At 37.8% G+C, this 24,619-nt stretch overlaps 1 protein-coding gene across 1 annotated transcript; it reads right to left on the reverse strand.

Annotated features, from left to right (window-relative positions):
- Positions 1 to 1,424: 1,424 nt before the first annotated feature.
- On the reverse strand, positions 1,425 to 1,925 carry LOC150031884 (uncharacterized). The gene has a single exon (XM_090308317.1). It carries the CDS (start codon positions 1,923 to 1,925, stop codon positions 1,425 to 1,427), a length of 501 nt encoding a protein of 166 aa, XP_090164443.1.
- Between the last annotated feature and the right edge of the window lie 22,694 nt (positions 1,926 to 24,619).

Genomic DNA, 24,619 nt, shown 5'->3' on the forward strand with positions numbered 1-24,619 from the left:
TTAGGAAGCTTTCCTTAAAATTTCAGCTTAACATTCCTTATGATTTGTCCTCAAGCTTCAATCCTTCATCGATGGCCCGGATTCACCCGAAAACTAACCTTTTGCCACTTTCTTCCCTCTCCAGCCTTCTTCTGGCGAGATTTTTTTCCAGTAGCCCACTCTGAAACTAGACTCGCAGATCTATCCAACAACACCAAGATCACCCAATTTGCACAGAGGGAATCATTAAAAATGGTCTCTTGAAGTTCCTCTTCCCTTTTATAATGTCGGCCAAACACTTGCATGAAATTCTATCATGCCACCTCCACCTTAAGTGTGCTTAATTCACAGGATTAGGACACTTGGCCTCCATAGTTGGTGATTAGTGCTAATCAGCTTCCCTTGCTCTCAAAACAAGTCTTGCCTTTAGCTAGCTTCCATGCACCATAACCCTCACGCATGCCATCTTCAACGCATGGCTTAGAGCAACACTTGTGCCTTAGCCTCTTGGCTTCAATCATCATCGCAACTCCAGCCCTTTCAACTTTGCAAGGCCTGACCAACGCAAGCCCTACTCATTGCATGACAAGCTTGATCATCGCACACCCAGCCATCACCCAAGCCACTACTTGCTTTAATGCTCGAGGTTTGTCTTGTCGCAGCCCCCATCGCATGCTAACCTATAAGGCCTTGTCAACGCACGCTACACCTCATTGCACAACCACTGTCAACGCTTCCCTCGCCCGCGTATGCTAAGTTCAGCACCTAGCCTTGCACCAACGCCAAAGCCACCAACCTACCGTGTGTCTTCTTTTAACAAGGCCCAACACTTTCTTGTCGTATGCCTACTAACCTCATAAGCCTCTTGATCGCCACATGCCTTGTCCATAGATAGGGTTGCTTGCGCTCAATATAACTCCCTTGGCGTTCACAACTCCAACGTTTAGCTCCCCCTCACTCGGCCACACTTGGCTTCCCCAAGAGCTCATCTAACCTCAAAAGGTAAGGCCAATGCACACGAGCTCACCTCCATCGCCCATCACAAGGCTAACGCATAGGCTACACTTTACCAACACTTTTCTTTGTTAAAATCACTCTTCATCACTCGAGAGTCAAACTTGTAACTTAAATATTTCCCCCCCCCCCTTTTTATCTACTTATTCTTCACTCATTTCCCTACAATTAAACATTAATTTTAACGTTAATCTAACTTATCATACAAATCTCATTAATGAACATATATAAGTGGGGAAATTAGGGTTTAGGATTTACATTTTACCTCCCCCTAAAAAAAATTTTGTCCTCGAAATTTTGCTACGTGTCTGTCAATTTAACAACTGGGGATACTTATTTTTCATTTGCTCTTCGGCCTCGTATATGGCTTCTTCAATGCCAGGATTCCTCCATAATACCTTTACTAAAGGTATTGTCTTGTTCCTTAACACTTACTCTTTCTTGTCAAGAATCTCTACTGGTTCTTCTTTGTACGATAGATTTTCTTTTAACTGTACTGGTTGTTCAGGTAACACGTGATTAGAATCTGGCATATATTTCCTTAGCATTGACACATGAAATACAACATGAATACGAGATAACTCTGGAGGCAACTCTAATCTGTATTTTGTTGGGCCAATACGCTTGATTATCTCGTATGTTCCAATGTACCTTGAGCTCAACTTCCCTTTTCTTCCAAATCTAAGTATTCCTTTCCACAGAGATAACTTAAGGAATACCTTGTCACCGATTTCAAACTCTAATTCTCTTCTCTGCTTATCAGCATAACTCTTTTGTCTGTCTTGAGCTGTTTTAAGATCTTCCCTGATAAGCTTAACACTATCGGTTGTCTGCTGAGCAAGTTCTGGGCCTAACAGCTTTCTTTCTCCTACCTCATTCCAACATACTAGAGTCCTACACGGTCTTCCGTATAAAGCCTCGTATGGGACCATTTTGATACCTGAATGATAACTGTTATTATACGCAAAATAAATCAATGATACATGCATATCCCAACTGTTGAGGATGATGCCCTAAAGTCTCGTATCCTGTAGTTTGTAAACAGTTTGAATGCTTGTGATGTTTAATATATGATATTTGCTTCACTTCTTGACTTTGCACATTTAGATGTTTTATTTGCTTTACCACAAACCAATAAACTAAAATCTCTGGTTGTCTTTATATAGCTTAAGCATGTATGTGGTGACATACAAGTGGATCATGTCTTAAGTGATAACCAAAATGGTCTATAACTATATGGATATAGGAGGGAGACCTTATCCTGGTAACGCTACGAATGAGGCCCGCTCTATAGAATAGTTACAAGTGTTGTGACTTGTCACAGATGGTCGGATCCTGATCATTCGTGTAGGGGACATGCGAGCGGGGGCATCCTATACAAAGAGTTTGTATAAGACCTGACCACAAAGTGTTAACGTCTCGTTATATAACGTCGTTCATGACAGAGACTTCACTTCACTAGAATGACCATAGGTAATATGACCTCAATCCTGAGTGAGTTGGGAACTCCTGCCATTGAGGGCGGTCCTTTGATTTGCATGAGTGCGAGTGGCCAGGCCGCCAACTCAAACTTACCACTTTGGGGATTCGTCTGATTTGGGAGCTGGGAACTCAGCTACACAAGATGGAATTCACTCCTTCTCCAAAGCAGGGGTAAGTAGATAAATAGCTCCCTTAAAGGCTGATCTCGGGGCTTGAACGATGTGGCACCTGTTGGGATTGGTGTTCTAATTCTCCCAGAGTCTCATTGTTTTGTAAAGATACACATTGTTCAATGAATAAAATAAGTGTTATTTAATTCTGGCATTTACTCATATCCAATAAACAAAGCTCCTTGGTTATCTTATGTGAACTTAAGCATGTATATGTGATATACAAGTGGATCATGCCTTAAGTGATAACCTAAATCGGTCTGTAGTATAAGGATTAAGGTGGGATACTGATCCTAGTGACACTACGGATACGGCCCGCTTTGTAGAGGTTTGCAAGTGTTGTAAACTACTACAGATGGTAGATCCTAACCATTCGTATGGAGACGTGGAGCGGGGGTGTCTTATACAAAGAGTTTGTATAAGACCTAGACCACGAAATGACTAGACTTTGTATATAATACTGTTGATACTAGAGATTTGCATCTCACCTAAACGACCATAGGTGACACGACCTCAATCTTGAGTGTTTTGGGAACTTCTGCCTTTGAGGGCGGTCCTTTGATTAGTATGGGTGAGAGTGGCCAGATTTTCAACTCAACATGCCTACCTTTTTAGGGACTTGTCTAATCTGGGAGCTGGGAACTCAATCCACAAGATGGAATTCACTTCTTTCCCGAAGCAGGGATAAGTAAAGAGATTGCTCCCTTAAGGGCTGATTCTAGGGCTTGAACATAGTGGCCACGACTTCTCTTTGGAAGAGAAGACTCGGTCATAGTGGGACTATGACTTATGTTCATTAGAGGGATCAGTGGTACTTAAGGAGACAGATGTAACTACAGGGGCATAACGGTTATTGGCTCAGCTGTACTTACAAGCGATCTATGAAGGGTTGTCGCACTGCTGATTAGTTAAGATGGACACATAATATATCTGTAGTGGGGAGAGTTCAGCTGTCAGTCTTTAGTAGAGTGCCTAGCAGTTAACAGATAGTGGATCCCGTGACTAAAGAGTTTAGTTAGTTATTCATATACCGTTGAAGCTTCAGATCTACAGGTCCATGAGGTCCCCTTGGTAGCTTGGATTCTATTGAGGATCAGTTCTTGGTGTTGATTTGAAATGTTCAAATTGACAAAAGATATTTTGATTATATATGATATAATTGGTATGATGTATAAGATACATCTAGTGGAGGATTGATGTAAATAAGATTTACATTAAGTACCATGGAATAGAAAAAGAACTATAGTTTATATGTTTCATGAGATAAAATATTAAAACTATAGGTTATAAATATAGTATGATAAGTTGGTTATCATTTATGTTTATAATAATATTAAATAGTAGATAATTAATACTTTTTTCTTTTAAATAACCAAAGTAATGGGTAGTTATTGAATCATGGTAACTGTGAGTTAAAAGGAAAGTGGTTTCCTATTTTGAAAAGAAGGTTTTACAAAAGTTTGAAAAGGATTTTGAGTTTTCTCTCTGTGAAAAGAAACTCACGTAAGTCGTCAAGTAAGTACAGATTTACTAAATGACGGTTGGGCAAGCTAAACGATCGTACAGGTGCGAGCTAAACGATCGTGCAGTGTTTACTAAACGATCGCATAGCTTTGCTAGACGATTGCTGGCCCAAGGTAAATGATCGTGTAGAGTCTGTACGTGATAGACCGAGCTAAACGATAGAGCTAAACGATCGCATAGCTTTTAGACGAGCGCATAGCTTTATCTAAACGATTGGGCATCGACCTATGCGATAGGTCTCTGACTTCTCCCACTTGCCAAGTTGTGTATGTGATTGTTGTTTCCTCCGTTGGTCTGCATCATACCAAGTCCAAACAGAGCCCACCCTCTGGATTCTCACACCGAGAATACCAAGGTCGCCTTGTTGGTGGTGTCAGACTCAACTTGACATCATTGTGGTTTTCTGGAGGCCGTTCGTGGTGCTATGGAGGCCATTCGTGTCGCTAAGGACGAGTGCAGTGTTCGTTCGTGTTGCGGAGGAGATCGTGATCAAGGAGATTGTTGAGGACGAGCGCGAAGTGTTCGTATTGTGTTCTGTGGTGTTGCGGTCGTGTAGATCGAGTGTTCGTGGTTGCTGTTGTTCGAGCGGTCGCACAACGGGGCATGGAGACGTTTCTGCCAATATGCGTAGAGTTTTTCTTTCTATGCATTTGAGTTTATTCATGCTGTAATTTCTCTGTATAATTGTATAACCATTTGGTTGAAGTCGACTGTAAATGATTTGTTGATTCATGATCGTAATTTAGAATAGTCTTGCTTCCGCTGCTCACGAAAATCTCGGTGTCGATTTCCTTCAACACCACACACCTTCTCATGGCCCAAGAGGTATTCACACATAGTAAGACTATGTTGTATTGTTCATTAGAGGGATCAGTAGTACTTAAGGAGTGAGATGTAAATACAGGAACAAAACGGTAAATTGGCCCAACTGTACTTACGAGCATCTGTGAAGGGTTATCGTACTCATGATTGGTTATATCCGATGGACACATAGATATATCTGTGGTAAGAAGAGTTCAGTTGTCGGTCTTTAGTGGAATGTCAGACAGTTAACGGATGGTGGATCTCGTGGCTAAAGAGTTTAATCAGCTATTCAAGTACGATTGGAGCTTCGAGCCATAGGTCCGTAAGGTCCCTTGGTAGCTTGGATACAAGTTGAGAATCAGCTTTTGGGTCAGTTTGAAATGTTCAAATTGACAAGAGGGAGTTCGATTATATACGATATAATTCAAGTAGTTAATTATATATGATATGATTGACTAAATGTATGAGATACATTAATTTGGAGGAAATTGGATATAAATATGATTTATATAAAGTAGAGGAGAAAACACTATGGTTGATATATGATATTATATTTATTACTTTATTAATTGGACAGTTATGAGATAATTGCCCGGTGTTTTCTCCGAAATCATATGTTAGTGGGAAGTTTAATTCGGTTTTCGTAACTGAAGAATAAAATTAAAATGGTTTTCATTTTGCAAAATATACGCATAATTGCTCACGATATGATTGTCATTCTATCGTTTAGTGATTGAGAGCATATATGATAACGCTAGCTTACTAAACAACTACATTCACCTGCGCGCGCTTTCCTGAACGATCGCTTACCATTTATTAAACGATCGCTTAGCGCCCGAGCGTTACTAAACAATCGTATAGATGATCGTTTTGTTTTTCCTACACAATCGTGTACCTTGCTTAAATGTTCAAGCACCCTGACTATATGATAGTCGTTCCCTTCTCCCACTTGCTTGATCTTTGCACACATTTGCCTTTTCTCCTCACCTTTACCAAATCCGAACAAAGCCTACCCTTTGGATTCTCAATCCGAGAATTCTGAGGGCTCCGAGTGGTGATGTCGTCCCTATTTCCTGGTGTTCGTGCGAAGTCATTCGTGGTAGACGACTGGGGTGTTGCTGAACGATTGCCTGACGTTCTAGCGAGAGCACAAGGAGTCCGTTCGTGTGAGAGCGAGTTTTCTCCTGGAAAAAGTCTTCAACTAGTAAGTTCTCGTTCTCTTGTATTTTATCTGAAAGCATGCCAGTAATCTAGTGTTGTATACTGCATATCTATATGTGTGAATGTATATGTGAAAATTCTGTCACAATGAATTGGAAAGATCTGTTTTTGCTCACAGGTACCCTTGTATAAGAGTTCCTTCAATTGGTATCAGAGCCAGGTTTCTGATATTCCAAATTCATTGTTGCAAAGAATTGCATTTACATTCTCGGTGGGTAAAAACATGTCTACTCTCTATTTTAAGCAATAATTCGATTGTGAATGTGTGGATTAATGGAGTTTCTGAGATGAAACCTTGGTTTGTTAAATTCTTTTACATTTCCAGTTAATTGTAAAGGCCCCTATGTGTTTTGGCATAATTAATTGCTATCAAATCTGTATTCAAAGTTAGTTTGAGTTTTAAGTTATTCGTGAAGAAGCTTCGTAGCAAGGGTTGCTGTTTTTCGAGGATGAAGACGATCAAGCATTGGTTGGGTCGTGTAGACGATGGGTAGACGGTCGTTGAGTATTGGATACTCGGGTGTCGTTTAAGGCGCGCGCGCACTAAACGATCGTATAGCTTGGCAAGCCCTATCTCTTAGTTACTGACTATACGATCACGGAGTAAATCGCGTGGTAAATCGCTTATCTTTCGCGTGTTAAGCGATCGTGTCTAGACGATCAGGCTTCGCCGCCTCGTTGTCGTCTAAGCGATCGCTTAGCATTCGCGCTATCGTCTAGTGTGTGCTCCACGATCATTTACTGGAGGTGTTTACTACACGATGGGAGCTTCGCCCGGTGGTTCAAGACCCAGTTCGCCTGTGGACCAATTTGCTCGGTGGAAAAATGTAATAGATAGAATTTTTCATTCCGATTTTGGAAGTGGTTCATCCCGGTTCGTTAATCTGTGGTTTTATACATGAGATGTATATTCTTTTTATATGTCATATGGCATGTACATATAGAAAATCCCATCTTAAGTTATGCATTAATCATGCATCATCTCTTTATTATAAATGTTATGATTTAGAGAAGCATGATTTAAATTACGTAAGAGCATGCTCATGCATCATATAATATAAGAGCTATATTTATGCATGCATAAAAAGCATTGACATGCATCATCTTTATATTATAATTATTATAATATAAGGGTGTATGGAAAACATGTTTGCTTGGTTATTACATGTATATAGAAGTTATGTATAGTAATGATCGGACATTGCATGAAGCATGACATATAGGTTAAATTTATAAGCGTTATAAATACCTAGTTGTATGGCAATGTATATTTTAGTTGTTTCTTTTTAAAGGTTAAAGAAAAATTAGAACTAAAAGCAATAAGAAAGACATGCATGCTCACTTAGGTTTAATTCATGATTTTAAAATGTTTAAAACTTGGATGAGATAAACCCAAGATCACGGTTCTAATATGATTAGCAACCTTAGGCCTTAATCTTTTAATCGGTTTAATAGGATTAAATTGACTAATAATAAATGGTTAAAGTATAGCAAATCTATCTATAAGAGACCTTTTGTCTAAGGCGGGTTCTGTCTAGGCGGGGGTATTTAAATTGACGGAAACGTAATGCCCCTACCTGGGAACCTACCTGGAAAGGTGAATTAGATAGATTTGATGCATGCATGCAAGTTAAGGACAATCCAACTTATTCTATTTCAGAGACAAATTTTGTTTTTGAGTAGACTTAATAAATGACTTAGACTAAAATCAGTAACCGGATTGTCTAGGTTAATGAATCCCTAGGTAAAGCATTCAGTGGGAGGTACTTGGGGCATATGATGTTTCATTTAAATCTTTCACGTTTCTCCCTTATAGTCCACACCGTGAGATCTACCCTCAACCTCGTGGCACCCTAGGAGTATCCCCTTAAAGAATGGTATTTGGGTAGGTCAATATCAAGGTGGTTGGAGAGAATGTTCATAGTAAGTGGGAGCGGGAAGTGCGACAACATATCCCAAGGTTTCACTCGTTGGATTGAATAAAGTTTTTGTGAATCGCCTCGAGGCACCCTGAGAGTGTCCCCCTATAGGATGGCAGTTTTGCGCGTTTCTTTATTTGATCTCCTGTAAGATGATAAAGTTACCTAGTCTCTTGTCCTAATCTGCTTCTTCCCTACGGTGGGCTCATTAGGGTAGGACTCTGGCGCCGAAAACGAGGGATCACACTTACGCAGAATTGTTAAGGGTTAACATTTCTAGACCAAATAAATTGTGGTTGTTAGGTTCAGTTTCAAGAGTTGGTTCTACCTGATGGTTGAGAATGTTTCATCTTAGTGAAAGGGCATTTGATCACCCCACCGGTGACGTTTGTTTTACCTCGCTGGAGCATCATTGTAAAATAGAAGTCTTATCACTTAGGGTACTTGGAAACTATTTTGCTAAAATTAATTGGTTAAAAATGTGGTTTAGCAAAGTCTTATAAAAGTTTGTTTGTTTTTCAGCAACAGATTTTTAAAATGGCTACAGATATGATTGCTTTGTTAAGTGTCGAAAAACTTATTGGCGACAACTATTCGAATTGGAAACATATGATCACGATGATATTCATCATTGAGGATCTCATGTTTGCCCTTACGAAGGTCTATCCTCCTATTCCAGCTCCAAACGCCGTTCGAAATGTTTAGGAGGCGTGCTAGCGATGGACACGGGCAAATGAGAAGGTCTGAGCCTATATCTTGGCCAGTCTGAATGACGTGTTGGCCAATAAGCATAAGCCCATGGTCTCAACGCGTGAGATCATGGAGTCCCTGCGGGGGATGTTTGAACAACCGTCTGGACAGCTCAAGCACGAGGCTCTGAAATACATCTTCAACTCCAAAATGGAGGAAGACACCTCTATTCGTGAACATGTGCTTAACATGTGGTCCACTTCTATTGGGTTTTATGTCCTAAAAACTCGTCGTTTGTAAAATAATAAACATTTTCTATAATCATTATACTTGTTATTGATTTCATAAATTGTACGAAAGTCTAAATCCAATAAACTAAAACCCATGACTATTGTATGAGTACTTGAGCTTTATGTGGAGACATAAGAGTGGATCGGGTTCGAGTAAATAGTCAAAATGATCTATGGTACATGAATGAGGTTAGGTACCTTATTCTGGTAACACCATTAGATGCGGCCTACTCTGTAGTTGTTACAAAGAGTTGTAAAGTGCTACATACGATGTGATCCTAATTCGTACATGTTTTGACATGAGGAGTGGGGGCGTCCTATGTAATGAGTTTGCATAAGATCAGGACCAAGGAATAAGTCACTCTTACTTTATAACGCTGTTTACTGTTTAAGACTGACTATTTCACCTAGATGACTTAGGTTAACTCGATCTTAATCTTGAGCTAGCTATGAACTTCTGTTTGTTCGGGATTATCCTTTTATCTGCAAACGGTGAGAGTAGTCCAACAACACTGCTCAATAAGTTTACCATTTTGGGGATAAGATCGGATGAATAGCTGGGGACATAGCCTTGTAAGATGGAGTTCACGCCTACCCGATTTAGAGATAGGAGAAAGGTTGTTCTCTCAAGTACTGAATCCAGGTCTTGAACAAGGGGCCCCACCCTCTCACTGGGCTGAGAGAGTTTGGTTTGATGATTGGATCACAAACCAGTTGTTCATTAGAGGATCAGTAGGGACTTGAGGAATAAGACGTAATCTCGGGGGTAAAACAGATATTTGACCCAGCTGTTATTACGAACAATCTGTGAAGGGTCGACTTGCTGATTATGGTTAAATCATGTGGACATAATATATCTACAGTGAAGGGAGTGCAACTATGGGCTTTAGTGGAATGATCCATTAGTTAACGAATAGAGATTAATTTGGTCTAATGAGTTTAGCCAATTAATCTCAGATCGTTAGAGCCCATGATCTATAGGTTTGTGAGGTCCCCCTACTAGCTCGTAACGGACTATCTTTAGAATAACGTGATAAGTTAATTTGAAACGTTCAAATTAGAATTAAGGGAATTAGTAATTATATGAGATATAATTACATGTTTACTTTTAGAATTAAACGGAATAGGAGAATTTATATATTTAAATATGATTTAAATATATAAAGATGGATATGTGTTAAAATTAATTTAATATTTGATATTAAATTAATTAAGTTTTATTTAATATTAATTTATGAAATTAATTAATATTTCATTTTTAAAATCAAATATATTTTTTAAATCAAAATTTTATTTTTAGATAAAATTGAAAAAGGAAAAGAAAACAAAAACACAAAATGGAAAAATGGTTTTTTCCATTATCTATCACTTAACTAGCTCACATATATAGCAATATATTTGCCTTGTCTTCTCTAAGCATGAGTTGCAACTCTTGCAGCTTTTCTCTTTGCATGTTGATCTACAATATAATGAGAAGATTGAAGTGAAAATCGGACATGCAATCTACATAATTTTGAGAGAAAATTCGGTTTGAAGAATGGTTCTTCAACAAGGTTGCTGCAGTGGACTTTTCTCCTTCATCCCTTGATTCAAGCTTGTTTTGAGTCCCACAACTCAATCTAGAGCACCAAGAGGATAGTGGAGAAGATCTTAAGGTGCTCTACAACAAGATATGGAGAAGATAGCAGCTGGAGATGGAGCTTTGAAGAAGTTCTACAAGAGGTATATCTTAAACCCATTTTTCTGCAGAAGCATGCTTTATATTATGCCAAAATTAGTGAATTTGAATGTTTAGATGATTATTGTGCTTCCGCTGTTGTTGATACAATCCTACAACTTCAATGTGGTGGAAATGAATGGGTCTAGAATTGATGAGGGCAGTCAGGTTAGCATCATCCTGCATTCATTGCTAGAGAGCTTCCTCCACTTTGTTAACAATGTGATGCTTAACAAAGTGAAATATACCCTTACAACTCCCCTCAAACAGTTGCAGACATACCAATCTTTACTGAAAAGTAAGGAGAGGAAAAGGAGTGAGCCAAATGTTGCTTCATCTTCTAGGACTTTCCGTCGAGGTTAGACTATAGGAACGAAGTCTGCACCTTCTACTTCTAACTCTACAAAAGGGAAGAAGAAGAAGGGTGGTAAGGAGAAAGGGAAAGCGCCTGCTAACCCGCCACCTGTCGCCCCAAGGAGGTATCTGCCACCGGTTGAAAAAGAAAAATATTTCCACTGCAACCAGGACAGACACTGGGAGAGGAATTGTCCTAGAAACATGTATATATGATTTCCACCAAGGCTAAGGCCAAGGCAGAAAAAAGGTAAATATGATTTACTTGTATTAGAAACATGTATAGTGGAGAATGATGATTCGTATTGGATAATTGACTCGAGTGCCACTAATCACGTTTGTTCTTCTTTTCAGGAGATTAGATACTGGCAACAGCTGAAGGCTGGTGAGATGACGATGCGAGTAGGCACCAAGCACGTCGTCTCAACTGTGGCAGTGGGAGGATTCAGTTAACTTTACACAATAGGTTTCTAGTTTTAAAAAATGTTTATGTTGTTCCTGAACTAAAAAGAAACCTTATTTCTATAAAGTTTCTGTTACATTGTAAATATACGCTTTTCTTTTAATGTGGATAAAGTCTTTATTCATAAAGATGGTGTTGAAATTTGTACAGCTTAACTAGAAAACACCTTGTATGTGTTAAGACCGTTAGCCTTAAGTTCCCTCTATAACACTAAGTTGTTTAAATCTATCGTAACTCAATCTAAACATCAACGAATTTCTCCAAAAGAAAAGGCCCAACTTTGGTACCTTCGATTAGGACACATCAATCTCAATAGGATCGAGAGATTGGTGAAGAATGACCTTCTAAATGAGTTAGAAGAAAATTCTTTACCGGTGTGCAAATCTTGCCTTGAGGGTAAAATGACTAAAAGACCTTTTATTGGAAAAGATTATCGAGCCAAATAGCCTCTTGAGTTAGTACATTCTAACTTTGTGGCCTATGAATGTGCGAGCCCGAGGTGGCTATGAGTATTACTCGAGGTATGGGTATATTTATCTGATGCAATGGAAGTCTGAATCCTTTGAAAAGTTCAAAGACTTCAAGGCTGAAGTTGAAAATGCATTGGATAGACAGATTAAAACACTTCGATCAGATCGAGGTGGAGAGTTTTTGGATTCTGGTTTCTAGGACTATTTGATAGAACATGGAATCGTTTCTCAGCTTTTAGTACCGGGTGTACCTTAACAGAATGGTGTAGTGGAAAGGAGAAACAGAACCTTGTTAGACATGGTTTGTTCGATGATGAGTTACACTTCCTTACCAGACTCGTTTTAGGGTTTCATAGTGGAGACTGCGGTTTACATACTCAACTATGTTTCTTTCAATAGTGTTGCGAGAACACCTCTTGAGTTGTGGAATGGGCGTAAAGCTAGTTTACGTCACTTCTGTATTTGGGGTTGCCCGACACATGTGCTTGAGGCAAATCCCAAGAAGTTGGAACCACGGTTGAGGTTATGCTTCTTTGTGGGCTACCCCAAAGGTACACGAGGGGGTTATTTTTATGATCTGTCGGAAAATAGGGTGTTTGTTTCCACGAACGCTACTTTCCTGGAGGAGAAGTCGTGTTACGTGAGCTTTCCAACGAAACTACTGACATTTCACAAGAGTTGTTGAAGGGCCTGCTTCATCAGCAAGAGTTATTGATGATAGTTCATCTACTAGGTCGGTTCCACCTCAAGAGTTGAGGGAACCTCGAAGCAGTAGGGGGTTTCAAACTTGTTCGTTTGCTATCTGGGTTTCATAGAAATCCTAGCTATGGTAGCAAATGGCTACGTTGAGGATCCGTTATCTTATCAGAAGGCAATGGAGGATACAGACCGGGATGAATGGGTCAAAGCCATGGATCTGAAATGAAGTCGATGTACTTCAACTCAGTATGGGATCTTGTAGATCAGCCTGATGAGATAAAACCTATAGATTGTAAATGGATCTACAAGCACAAACGGGGTGCTGATGGGAAGGTGCAAATCTTCAAGGCTCGACTTGTGACAAAGGGATATACCCAGGTAGAGGAAGTTGACTATAAGGAGACTTTCTCGCCTGTTGCCATGTTAAAGTTGATCTGCATCCTCCTGTCCATTGTAGCTTATTATAATTATGAGATCTGACAAATGGACGTCAAGACGACCTTTCTGAATGGTAATCTTGAGGAGACCATTTACATGGTGCAACCCGAGGGATTCATTGCCCAAGGTTAAGAGCAAAAAGTTTGCAAATTGAATTGGTCCATTTATAGGCTGAAACAGGCATCTCGATCTTTGAACATTCAGTTTGATACTGCGATCAAATTGTATGGTTTTGACCAAAACATTGATGAACCTTGTGTCTACAAGAAGATCGTTAACGCTTCAGTGGTTTTCTTAGTGTTGTATGCAGATGATATACTACTCTTTGGGAATAATGTAGGTCTACTGACTGCAGTTAAGAACTGGCTAGTGACCCAATTCCAAATGAAAGATTTGGGAGAGGCTCAATTTGTTCTAAGTATACAGATCTTTCGGGATTGTAAGAACAAGGTGCTAGCACTGTCTCAGGCATCGTACATTGACAAGATGTTGCTCAAGAACTCAATGCAGGACTCCAAAAGGGGCCTACTACTATTCAGGCATGGAGTCACTTTGTCTAAGTACATATGTCTTAAGACACCTCGAGAGGTTGAGGAGATGAGACGGGTCCCATATGCATCTGCCGTTGGCAGTTTGATGTATGCAATGCTTTGTACTAGACCAAACATCTGCTATGCTGTGGGAATAGTCAGTAGGTATCAGTCTAACCAAGACCAAGGTCACTGGACCGCAGTGAAGCACATCCTCAAGTATCTTTGGAAAACGAGGGACTACATGCTCGTGTATGGATCTAGGGATTTGATCCTTACTGGATACACGGATTTTGTCTTTCAGACTAATAAGGACTCTTGGAAGTCTACTTCATGGTCAGTTTTTACTCTTAACAGAGGAGTTGTAGTATGGCGAAGCACTAAGTAAGGGTGCATCGTCAACTCCACGATGAAGGCGAAGTATGTAGCGGCTTGCGAAGCTGCTAAGGAGGTCGTCTGGCTCAGGAAGTTTCTGACAGAGCTGGAAGTTGTTCCAGATATGTCTAAGCCCATCATCCTCTATTGTGACAATAGTGGTGCTGTGGCGAACTCCAACGAGCCTAGGAGTCACAGGCGCGACAAACACATAGAACGGAAGTATCACCTGATCCGCGAGATAGTGCATTAAGGGGACGTGATCGTCACGAAGATCGCTTTGGAGTACAATGTTGTTGACCCGTTTATGAAGGCTCTCACTGCTACAGTGTTTGAAGGTCACCTTCAGAGCATGGGTCTACGGGACTGTCCGCGGCTGGAGTAGGGCAAGTGGGAGATTTTATTGTACTGGGCTTTTATACCCTGGTTTATTGTTTTGTACTAATTTTTGTACATCCCACTCGCTTTAGGACAAGTGGGAGATTGTTGGGGATGATGCTTTAAAGTCTCGTGTCCTATAGTTTGTAAACAGTTTGTATGAACGCTTGTGATGTATAATATATGATATTTGCTTCACTTCTTGACTTTGCACATTTGGATGTTTTATTTGCTTTACCACAAACCAATAAACTAAAATCCCTGGTTGTCTTTATGTAGCTTAAGCATGTATGTGGTGACATACAAGTGGATCATGTCTTAAGTGATAACCAAAATAGTCTGTAGTATATGGATATAAGAGGGAAACCTTATCATGGTAACGCTACGAATGCGGCCCGCTTTGTGAAATAATTACAAGTGTTGTGACTTGTCACAGATGGTCTGATCCTGATCATTCGTGTAGTGGATATGCAAGCAGGGGCGTCCTATACAAAGAGTTTGTATAAGACCTGACCACAAAGTGTTAACGTCTCGTTATATAACGTCGTTCATGACAGAGACTTCACTTCACTAGGATGACCATAGGTAATATGACCTCAATCCTGAGTGAGTTGGGAACTCCTGCCATTAAGGGCGGTCCTTTGATTTGCATGGGTGCGAATGGCCAGGCCTCAAACCTACAACTTTGGGGATTCATCTGATTTGGAAGCTGGGAACTCAGCTAGATAAGATGGAATTCACTTCTTCCTCGAAGTAGGGGTAAGTAGATAGATAGCTCCCTTAAGGACTAATTCCAGGGCTTGAACGATGTGGCGCCACATACCTTCTCATGGCCTGAGAGGTATTCACACATAGTTAGACTATGTTGTATTGTTCATTAGAGGGATCGGTGGTACTTAAGGAGTAAGATGTAACTATAAGGGAAAAACGGTAAATTGGCCCAACTTTACTTACGAGCATTTGTGAAGGGTTATTGTACTCATGATTGGTTATATCTATAGACACAGAAATATATCTATGGTAAGAAGAGTTTAGTTGTCAGTCTTCAGTGGAATGCCTGGCAGCTAACAGATGGTGGATCTCGTGGCTAAAGAGTTTAGTCAGCTATTCATGTACCGTTGGAGCTTCGAGCTATAGGTTCATAAGGTCCCCTTGGTAGCTTGGATAAAAGTTGAGAATCAGTTTTTGGGACAGTTTGTAATGTTTAAATTGACTAGAGGGAGTTTAGTTGTATATGATATAATTGAACTAGTTAATTATATATGATATGATTGGCTAAATGTATGAGACACATTATTTTAGAGGAAATTGGACATAAATATGATTTATATCAAGTAGAGAAGAATACACTATAGTTGATATATGATATCAAACTATAGGTTAAGAATATAATATGATTATATTCATTATTTTAATAATTAGGCGGTTCTGAGATAATTGGCCGAAGTTTTCTCCGGATTCGTGTGAAAATGGGAAGTTGAATTCAGTTCTAGTAATTGAAGAATAAAATGAAAATAGTTTTCATTTTTCAAAATATACGAAAAATCACTCACGGTGTGAAAGCCTTGCATCGCTTAGGGTTGAGAGCCTATACGATAGTGCCAGCCTTCCTAAATGATCGCACACCCGCGTTTCTAAATGATCACCCACGATTTCTTAAACGATCGTTTATCTTTGCTAGACGATCGCTTAGCGTACTGAGCGTAACTAAATGATCGCTTACCTTTTGATAGACGATCACTTAGTATTTACTACACGATCGTGTACCCTGACCTAAACGACCAAGCACCCGACTATACGATAGTCTTCTCCTTTCTCCCACTTGCTTGTTCGTAGTACACAATCACTTTTCCTCCTCCCTTCTACCAATTCCATCAAAGTCCACTCTTTGGATTCTCACTCCGAGAATACTGAGGGCTTCGAGTGGTGGTGTCGTCCCCGTTCGCTTGTTGTTCGTGCGCTGCTGATCGTGTAGACGACCGTGGTGCTATTAGGCGATTTCTTGCTAGACGAGTAGGAACGAGAGAAGTTCGTTCACGTTGGACTGAGTTCTTGTGAAGACAGTCTTTAACTAGTACGTACTCTTGGTCTTTTGTATTTATTTTTTTTAAGCATGCTAGTAATTAGTGTTTACAATGCATATTTGTTTGTTAGAATGTATGTGTGAAAATTCTGTCACAATGAAACTGGAAAGATCCGCTTCCACTCATAGGCACTATTGTATAAGAGTTTCTTCAAAAAATGGCTAGCAGCCCAATTCCAAATGAAATATTTGGGAAAGACATAGTATGTACTTGGGATCCAAATTATTAGGGATCGCAAGAACAGAGTGTTGGCTCTATCTCAAGCGACTTATATCGATGAAATGTTGACTCAATATTCGATGCAGAGCTCTAAGAAAAGGTTTATTAACTTTCAGGCACAGGGTTCAGGTCTAAGGAACAATGTCCTAAGACACCTTAAGAAGTTGAAGATATGAGACGTATTCCTTATGCCTTAGCTATGGGTAGCTTAATATTTGTTATGCTCTACAGTAGGCCAGACATTTTGTTGTGCAGTGGAAATAGTTAATAGGTACTAGTCCAATCTAGGGTTAGACAACTGAACTGTGGTTAACAACATCCTCAAGTATCTTCAAAGAACGAGAGACTACAAGCTGATGTATGGGATCTAAGGATTTGATCCTTACGGGATATACCGACTTTGATTTCCAAACTGACAAGAATTCTAAGAAATCCATATTAGGATCAGTGTTTACCCTAAATAGGGGAGCTGTAGTATAACGTAGCATCGAGCAAGGATACATTGCATACTCCACTATGGAGGTTGAATATGTAGCTGCTTGTAAGTAGCAAAGGAAGCAGTTTGGCTCAAGAAGTTCCTAAGTGATTTAGAAGTTATTGGGGTTTGTACCCTAAAGTCTTGTGTCCAGTAGTTTGTAAACAACTGTGTACAAACACTTATGATGTATAATATAATTGATATTTACTTCACTACTTGACTTTGCACATTTAGATTTTACCACAAACCAATAAACTTAATATCCCTGGTTATCTGTATGTAACTTAAGCATGTATGTGGTGACATACAAGTGGATCATGTCTTGAGTGATAACCAAAATGATCTGTAGTATATGGATATAGGAGGGAAACCTTATCTTGGTAACGCTATGGATGTGGCCCGCTTTGTAAAATGGTCATAAGTGTTGTGACTTGTCATAAATGGTCTGATCTTGATCATTCGTGTGGGGGACATGCGAGCGGGGACATCCTATACAAAGAGTTTGTATAAGACCTGACCACGAAGTGCTAATGTCACGTTAAATAACACCGTTAATAACTGAGACTTCACTTCACTAGGATGACCATAGGTATCATGACCTCAATCTTGAGTGAGTTGGGAACTCCTGCCATTGAGGGCGGTCCTATGATTTGCATGGGTGCGAGTGGCTAGAACGCCTACTCAAATCTACCATTTTGGAAATTCGTCTGATTTGGGAGCTGGGAACTCAACTACACAAGATGAAATTCACTCCTTCGTTGAGATAGGGACAAGTAGATAGATAGCTCCCTTAAGGGCCGATTCCAGGGCTTGAACGATGTAGCACCACACACCTTCTCATGGCCCGGAGGTGTTCACACATAGTAGGACTATGTTGTATTGTTTATTAGAGGGATCAGTGGTACTTAAAGAGGAAGATGTAATTACAGGAGAAAAACGATAAATTGGCCTGCTGTAATTACGAGCATCTGTGAAGGGTCATCGTATTGATGATTGGTTATATCCAATGGACATAGAAATATATCTATGGCAAGAAGAGTTCAACTGTCGATCTTTAGTGGAATGTTGGCAGTTAACGGATGGTGGATATTGTGACTAAAGAGTTTAGTCAGCTATTCACGTACCATTGGAGCTTCGAGCCATAGGCCCATAAGGTCCCCTTGGTAACTTGGATACAAGTTGAGAGTCAGTTTTTGGGTCAATTTGAAATGTTCAAATTGACAAGAGGGAGTTCGATTACATATGATATAATTGAAAGAGTTAATTAAATATGATATAATTAACTTAAGTATGAGATACATTATTTTGGAGGAAATTGGATATAAATATGATTTATATCTAGTAGAGGAAAAATATTATAATTAATATATGATATTAATTTATAAGTTATGAATGTGATAAGATCACATTCATTGGACGGTTATAAAGGAAATGGGAAGGCGCCTCTTCTGTTCTAAATAACGGATGAGTGCATTATAAATAGCAGATGGTGTGTTGATCTCGGTGTGCGCAGATATTGTGAAAAAGATAGTGCCATCGTTTAGAAAATCAGAGCCTATACAATAGTGACTGCACGATCGCTTACATATACGATATTGCTAAGTGATCTCATACCGATTATACCGTCGTGCACTATTATCTAAACGATCGTTTACCTTTTTTCTAAGCAATCGTTTAGTTCCTGATATTTACTAAACGATCGTATAGACGATCGCTTAGTTTTTCCTACGCGATCGAAAGGACGATCGCTCACCCTTTTCTACATGATCGTTTAGACAATCATTTAATTTTTCCTACACGATCGTTTAGACGATCACTTACTTTTACTACACGATCATATACTTTACCTAAACGATCAAGCATATTGTCTATGCGATAGACGACCGCATCTTCCACTTGCTTGATCGTTGTGTACGGTCTCTCTTCCTCCTTCCCTCTACCAAATCCGAACAAAGCCCACACTTTGGATTCTCACTCCAAGAATACTGAGGGCTCTGAGTGGTGCTATCTTCTCTATTTCCTTCTGTCCGAGTGGTAATTTTTTGAGGTAGACGGTTGGGCTTCAGACTCACTATGAAGAATAAATCTTTATCTGGTATGATTTCTTGATCCCTTTAGCATTATAAAAGTATGTTTGAATATATATGCGGTAATTCTATCACAATTTATTGGAAAGATCCGCTTTCGCTCGTAGGTACTCTTGAATAAGAGTTCCTTCAAAAGTGGTTTCAAACATAGACTTGTTTATCATCTTATACTGTGACAATAGTCGGGCAGTAGCCAACTCTAAAGAGCCTCGTAGCCACAAACGAGGAAAAAATATTGAAAGGAAGTATCACCTAATATGGGAGACTGTGCAATGAGGAGATGTGATCGTCATAAAGATCGCTTTAGAGAACAACATTGCTGATCCATTTACATAGGCTCTCTCGGCTAAAGTGTTCGAGAGTCATCTAGAGAATCTAGGTCTACAAGACATGTAAATCATATAATGTAGGGAAAGTGGGAGATGTGTAATGGGTATATGGATGCCCTAGTTTATTATATTTATTTACCATTTTCATTATTTTGGATAGTGATATTATGTACATCCCACTTACTAGAGTTTTAGTTCAAGTGGGAGTTTGTTGGGTTTTATTCCCTAAAACTCGAGATAGTAAAGTAAATAATTGGTTGTCATCAATAGAGAGTTATCGATGTTATTTCAATAAGTATTATTGATTGTGTTGTATTCTATTTTGTCTTAATAACCCTAAATCTAATAAACTAACTGAAGGAACTCGTTTTACAGAGAACCTATGAGCGGAATCAGATCGTGCAAATCCCATTTCGATTGAAAACATACATTTACAGTAAACAGTACAAATTATACATCATAACTTAAATTACAACATGTTATTGGACAAGAAACAAAGTTCACGTGATTATACCTTTCACGAACAATCACGAACTCCTTGAACAACGACCAAACTCGAACTAAAAGGAAAGGACACTACCACTCGGTACCTTGGTATTCTCAAGGTGAGAACCCAGGAGTGGTGGGTTCACTATTTTTGTTAGAAGGGATTTTGTGAGTTTGGAGGAGGAAGACAATTGAAGAAGAACAACACTATCGCATAGAGAATTCTTCAATCGTGTAGAGAACGAAGTCTATCGCATAGACTCTGGACAAATCATATAATCTTATCCCACAAGTCGTGTTACTTGTCTTGGAAAAAATAAAATCATATTTTATTTATTCCATTTTGGCATAAAAACCACTTCCCACTAAGGTGGTTAGAGAGAAAAAAAGAATTAATTATCCAATAATTAATATATAAATAAATATGATAACCAACTTATCATATTATATCTATAACCTATAATTTTAACATTGCATCATATACAATATAAACTATAGTTCTTTTCTCTATTTTATGACATTTAATATAAATCATATTTATATTAAATTTAACAACTACGAGTCTCATTCATAGATAATATATTTGAATCACATTCAAATATTTATTCATCCAATTAAACAATAATGTATCAAATACATTATGTCAATTATATCATATATAATTAAATTCCCTCTTATTAATTTGAACATTTCAAATTAACCAAAAAACTGATTCTCAACCAAATTCTTTTGAGCTACCAAGGGGACCTTATAGAGCTATAACTTGAAGCTCCAACGATACGTGAATAATTAATTAAACTCTTTAATTACATTATCCACCATCCGTTAACTGTCGGACACTCCACTAAAGACCGACAGCTGCACTCTTCGTACTATAGATATATTTTTGTGTCTATTGGATATAACCAATCAACAGTACGATGACCTTTCACAAATTGCTCGTAAGTACAGTTGGGCCAAATTACCATTTTGCCCCTGTAGTTACCTCTAACTCCTTAAGTACCACTAATCCCTCTAATGAACAATAATCATAGTCCCACTATGACTAAACCCCTCTCGAGCCAAGAGAAGGTATGACACCACATTGTTCAAGACCCGGAATTAGCCCTTAAGGAAGCAATTTATCTACTTACCCTTACTTCGAGGAAGAAGTGAATTTCATTTTGTGTAGTTGAGTTCCCAGCCCCCCAATCAGACGCATCTCCAAAACGGTAGGCTTGTTAAGTCGGCAATTTGGCCACTCTCACCCATACAAATTAAAGGATTACCCTAATAGGCAGGAGTTCACAACTCATTCAGGATTAAGGTCATGTTACCTATGGTCATCCTATTGAAATGAAAGTCTCTATTATGAACGGTGTTATATAATGAGACTAAATATTTCATGCTTCGGTCTTATACAAACTCCTTTGTATAGAATATCCCCGCTCACATGTCTAATACATGAATGATCAGGATCAGATCATTTGTAGCACTTTACAACATTTGTAACATCTACAAAGCATGCCAACATCTACAAAGCATGTCATACTCGTAATGTTACTAGGATAAGGTACACAACCTTATCTATATACTACAGACCATTTAGGTTATCACTTAAACATGATCCACCTGTATGTCTCTACATACATGTTTAAGTTACAACGATAACCTTGGATGTTAGTCTATCACATATTTCATAGACAAAGTGAATAAAATATCAAATATTATTAATCACATACAAGTTTGTTCATACGGGGTTTACAAACTATAGTACCTTACGAGATTTAGAGCATAGAAATTAAATAATTATTTGATTTAATTTGATTAAATAATTATTTTATTTATTTAACTTAATTAAGCAACGACTAGAAAAAGTGAACCTCTAACGCATTTCTGAAGTTGGAAGATAAGGATGTTTATGAAAAGCAAAAGAATATTTTAGGAATCTGCTTGCCTCATAAAAGATCAGGGGTATATTTCTTTGAGAATGAAGCAAACTTACATTGCTATATGCTGATCTAAGAATCTTTTAAGTTAGAAGACATGATGAGAGGTTGAGCTGGTGCGTTGAGACTTACATGAGTTGCTAAAGTATTGTTTTGGGAATACTTGATATTTTGCTATTATTTATAAATATTTTCAACAATTTTATCATTTAATATAATTTTTGATAAATATACATAAGAGACAATTTTTTTTTTTTAAGAAAAAAAAAACTAGATTTTGCTGAAGTTGTGGGAGATAACCCATTCCCTCTCAAATTGGAAAAGTAGGTAAGGAGATGGGCCCTCCATATCACTTTTTTTTTTTTTTTCTTTTTTATTTACCATAAATCAAACAATTAAAAAAATGACCATTTTTTTCAATTGGATGTTCCATTTTGACTATATGCACAATTTCTCTTAAAAAATGACTTTTAGAATATCCAAATCAATTACCTCCAAAATCAATATTGCAAATAAATTAACTTCACTCACTCTTTCATGAGCCAATAAGACTTGAAAGGCCCTTTTCATTTGAACTACCATGTTTGGATTCAATTAACTTAAAAATTACAAATTATTTTATACTACAATAATATTAAATTTTACACTTCCACTTCAACATGATATATCTTTTTACGTAGCTCACCAGTAAGCAAAAAATGACAATATCAAAAGTTTAAAATTCTAATAGAGATCAATTCAAAATTCTAAAGATTAAAAAGTGTATTTTGGTCTTTATTTTTTATTAAATAAAAAACAACCAACAATTATGAAACATAGTCTTATAGTTAAAAATAAATAATAACAATAATAATAAATATAATTAACCAAATCTTTGCATGCATCATTGCTAGGCCATGTTGCATGCCATATTGGCTTATGCCTTAGAATTTAATATTATTTATAATGAGTATGTCTTGAATTTAAAAATTATTTATAATGAGAAGCTTTGATACTGTTGAAAAATTTAATAATGAATCTATGTCATTTTATAGAATATTTTTTAAATGGTAACTCTACCAATACATGCCCTCAATATTTGTTTATAATCACTTATCATCCTCACCCTCTTACCAACTCAAATATAATGAATCCTCATAGCTTTTAGGAAAAGGAAAAAGAAAAAGAATTAAAGAAGAAGCGATTTTGTTTTGAGGTCTGAGGTTAGCTGCCAACAAGAGCATAGCTCAATAGTATTTATACTATCAATTTCGAAAAGTTAAGTCGTTACTTGTTAAAGTTTGTGGATTAAATTATTATTATTATTTTGGTATAGAAGACAAAGTTATTAGAAATTTAAAAGTATAAAGATTACAATAAAACAAATTAAAATTTAAGGACTAAGGCCCAATTTGATAATGATTTTATTTTTAACTTTTTGTTTTTGAAATTTATGTTTGTCTTCTCCTAAATTCCATTCTATATGGTTTTTAGATTCCTTGAAAGACAGTTGAATTATTAATCAAATTCCAAAAATAATAACAAGTTTTTGAAACCTACATTTTTTTAGACCCCTTTGGGTAATTATTTTATTTTTTGGTTTTGGTTTTTGAAAATTAAGTCTATACACATTACCTCCACCTCCAAATTTCTTCATTTGTTATCTACTTTTTACCTACAGTTTAAAAAACTAAGCCAAGTATCAAAATCTAAAAAAGTAGCTTACCTTGTTTTTGTTTTTAGAATTTAGCTAAGAGTTTAACCTTTGTATGCAGATAATTATAAGAAATGAAGAGGAAGTAGACTTAATTTTCAAAAATAGAAAACAAAAAACGAAATGGTTACTAAACGGAGACTAATTTTCAAATGTTGGTTTAGTTTTCCAAAATATAGGTGGATAATGGATAACAAAACATAAAAATTGTCAGAAATAACCCTAAAGAGGGTGTTTGTTTAAAGGGCTGGGATTGAATGAGTTAGGCATTCTAAACCAAAACCTTGTTTGGGGCATGGATTTGGCTTCCTACATCCTTTTCCTATGAGTTTGAATAGTAAACCCTATTCAAACCCATGGGTTATTTTTTTTTTCTTTTTCTAATTTAATCTAGGAAGTACGTCAGCCAACCTCCAAACACCACCTCCGACGACCAGCATCGGGCAACTCAGGTCGCCACCCTTCTAAGATTGCCGTCGGCCAACTCTGACCATCATTGACCAACCTCTGGCAATCCCCTTTCCCCCACAATGGCGAAATTCCAGCCACCAACTTCGTCGGGCAACCTCTGACTGCCACTTTGGTGATCGCCAACAACTAACCTTGAAAAACATTAATAAAACACTCTTAGTATATATAAAATTAGACAAATTTGTATATAAAAACATTTTTAAGAAAGATTTGCAATACATGTGTGTTTTTTGTTTTAATGAGTTTTTAACAAAAATGTTTCAATAAAAATAAATTTTTGAAAGATATTTTTTTTCTTAGTCATTCCAAACACGCCATTAGACTACA

Source organism: Benincasa hispida, chromosome 12 (genome assembly GCF_027475165.1).
Source record: "Benincasa hispida cultivar pf3 chromosome 12, pf3_genome.v1.1, whole genome shotgun sequence".
Lineage (NCBI taxonomy): Eukaryota > Viridiplantae > Streptophyta > Magnoliopsida > Cucurbitales > Cucurbitaceae > Benincasa > Benincasa hispida.

Coding starts and splice junctions, on each gene's coding strand:
- LOC150031884 (XM_090308317.1), bottom strand. CDS start 1,925: ATGGTCCCATACGAGGCTTTATACGGAAGACCGTGTAGGACTCTAGTA.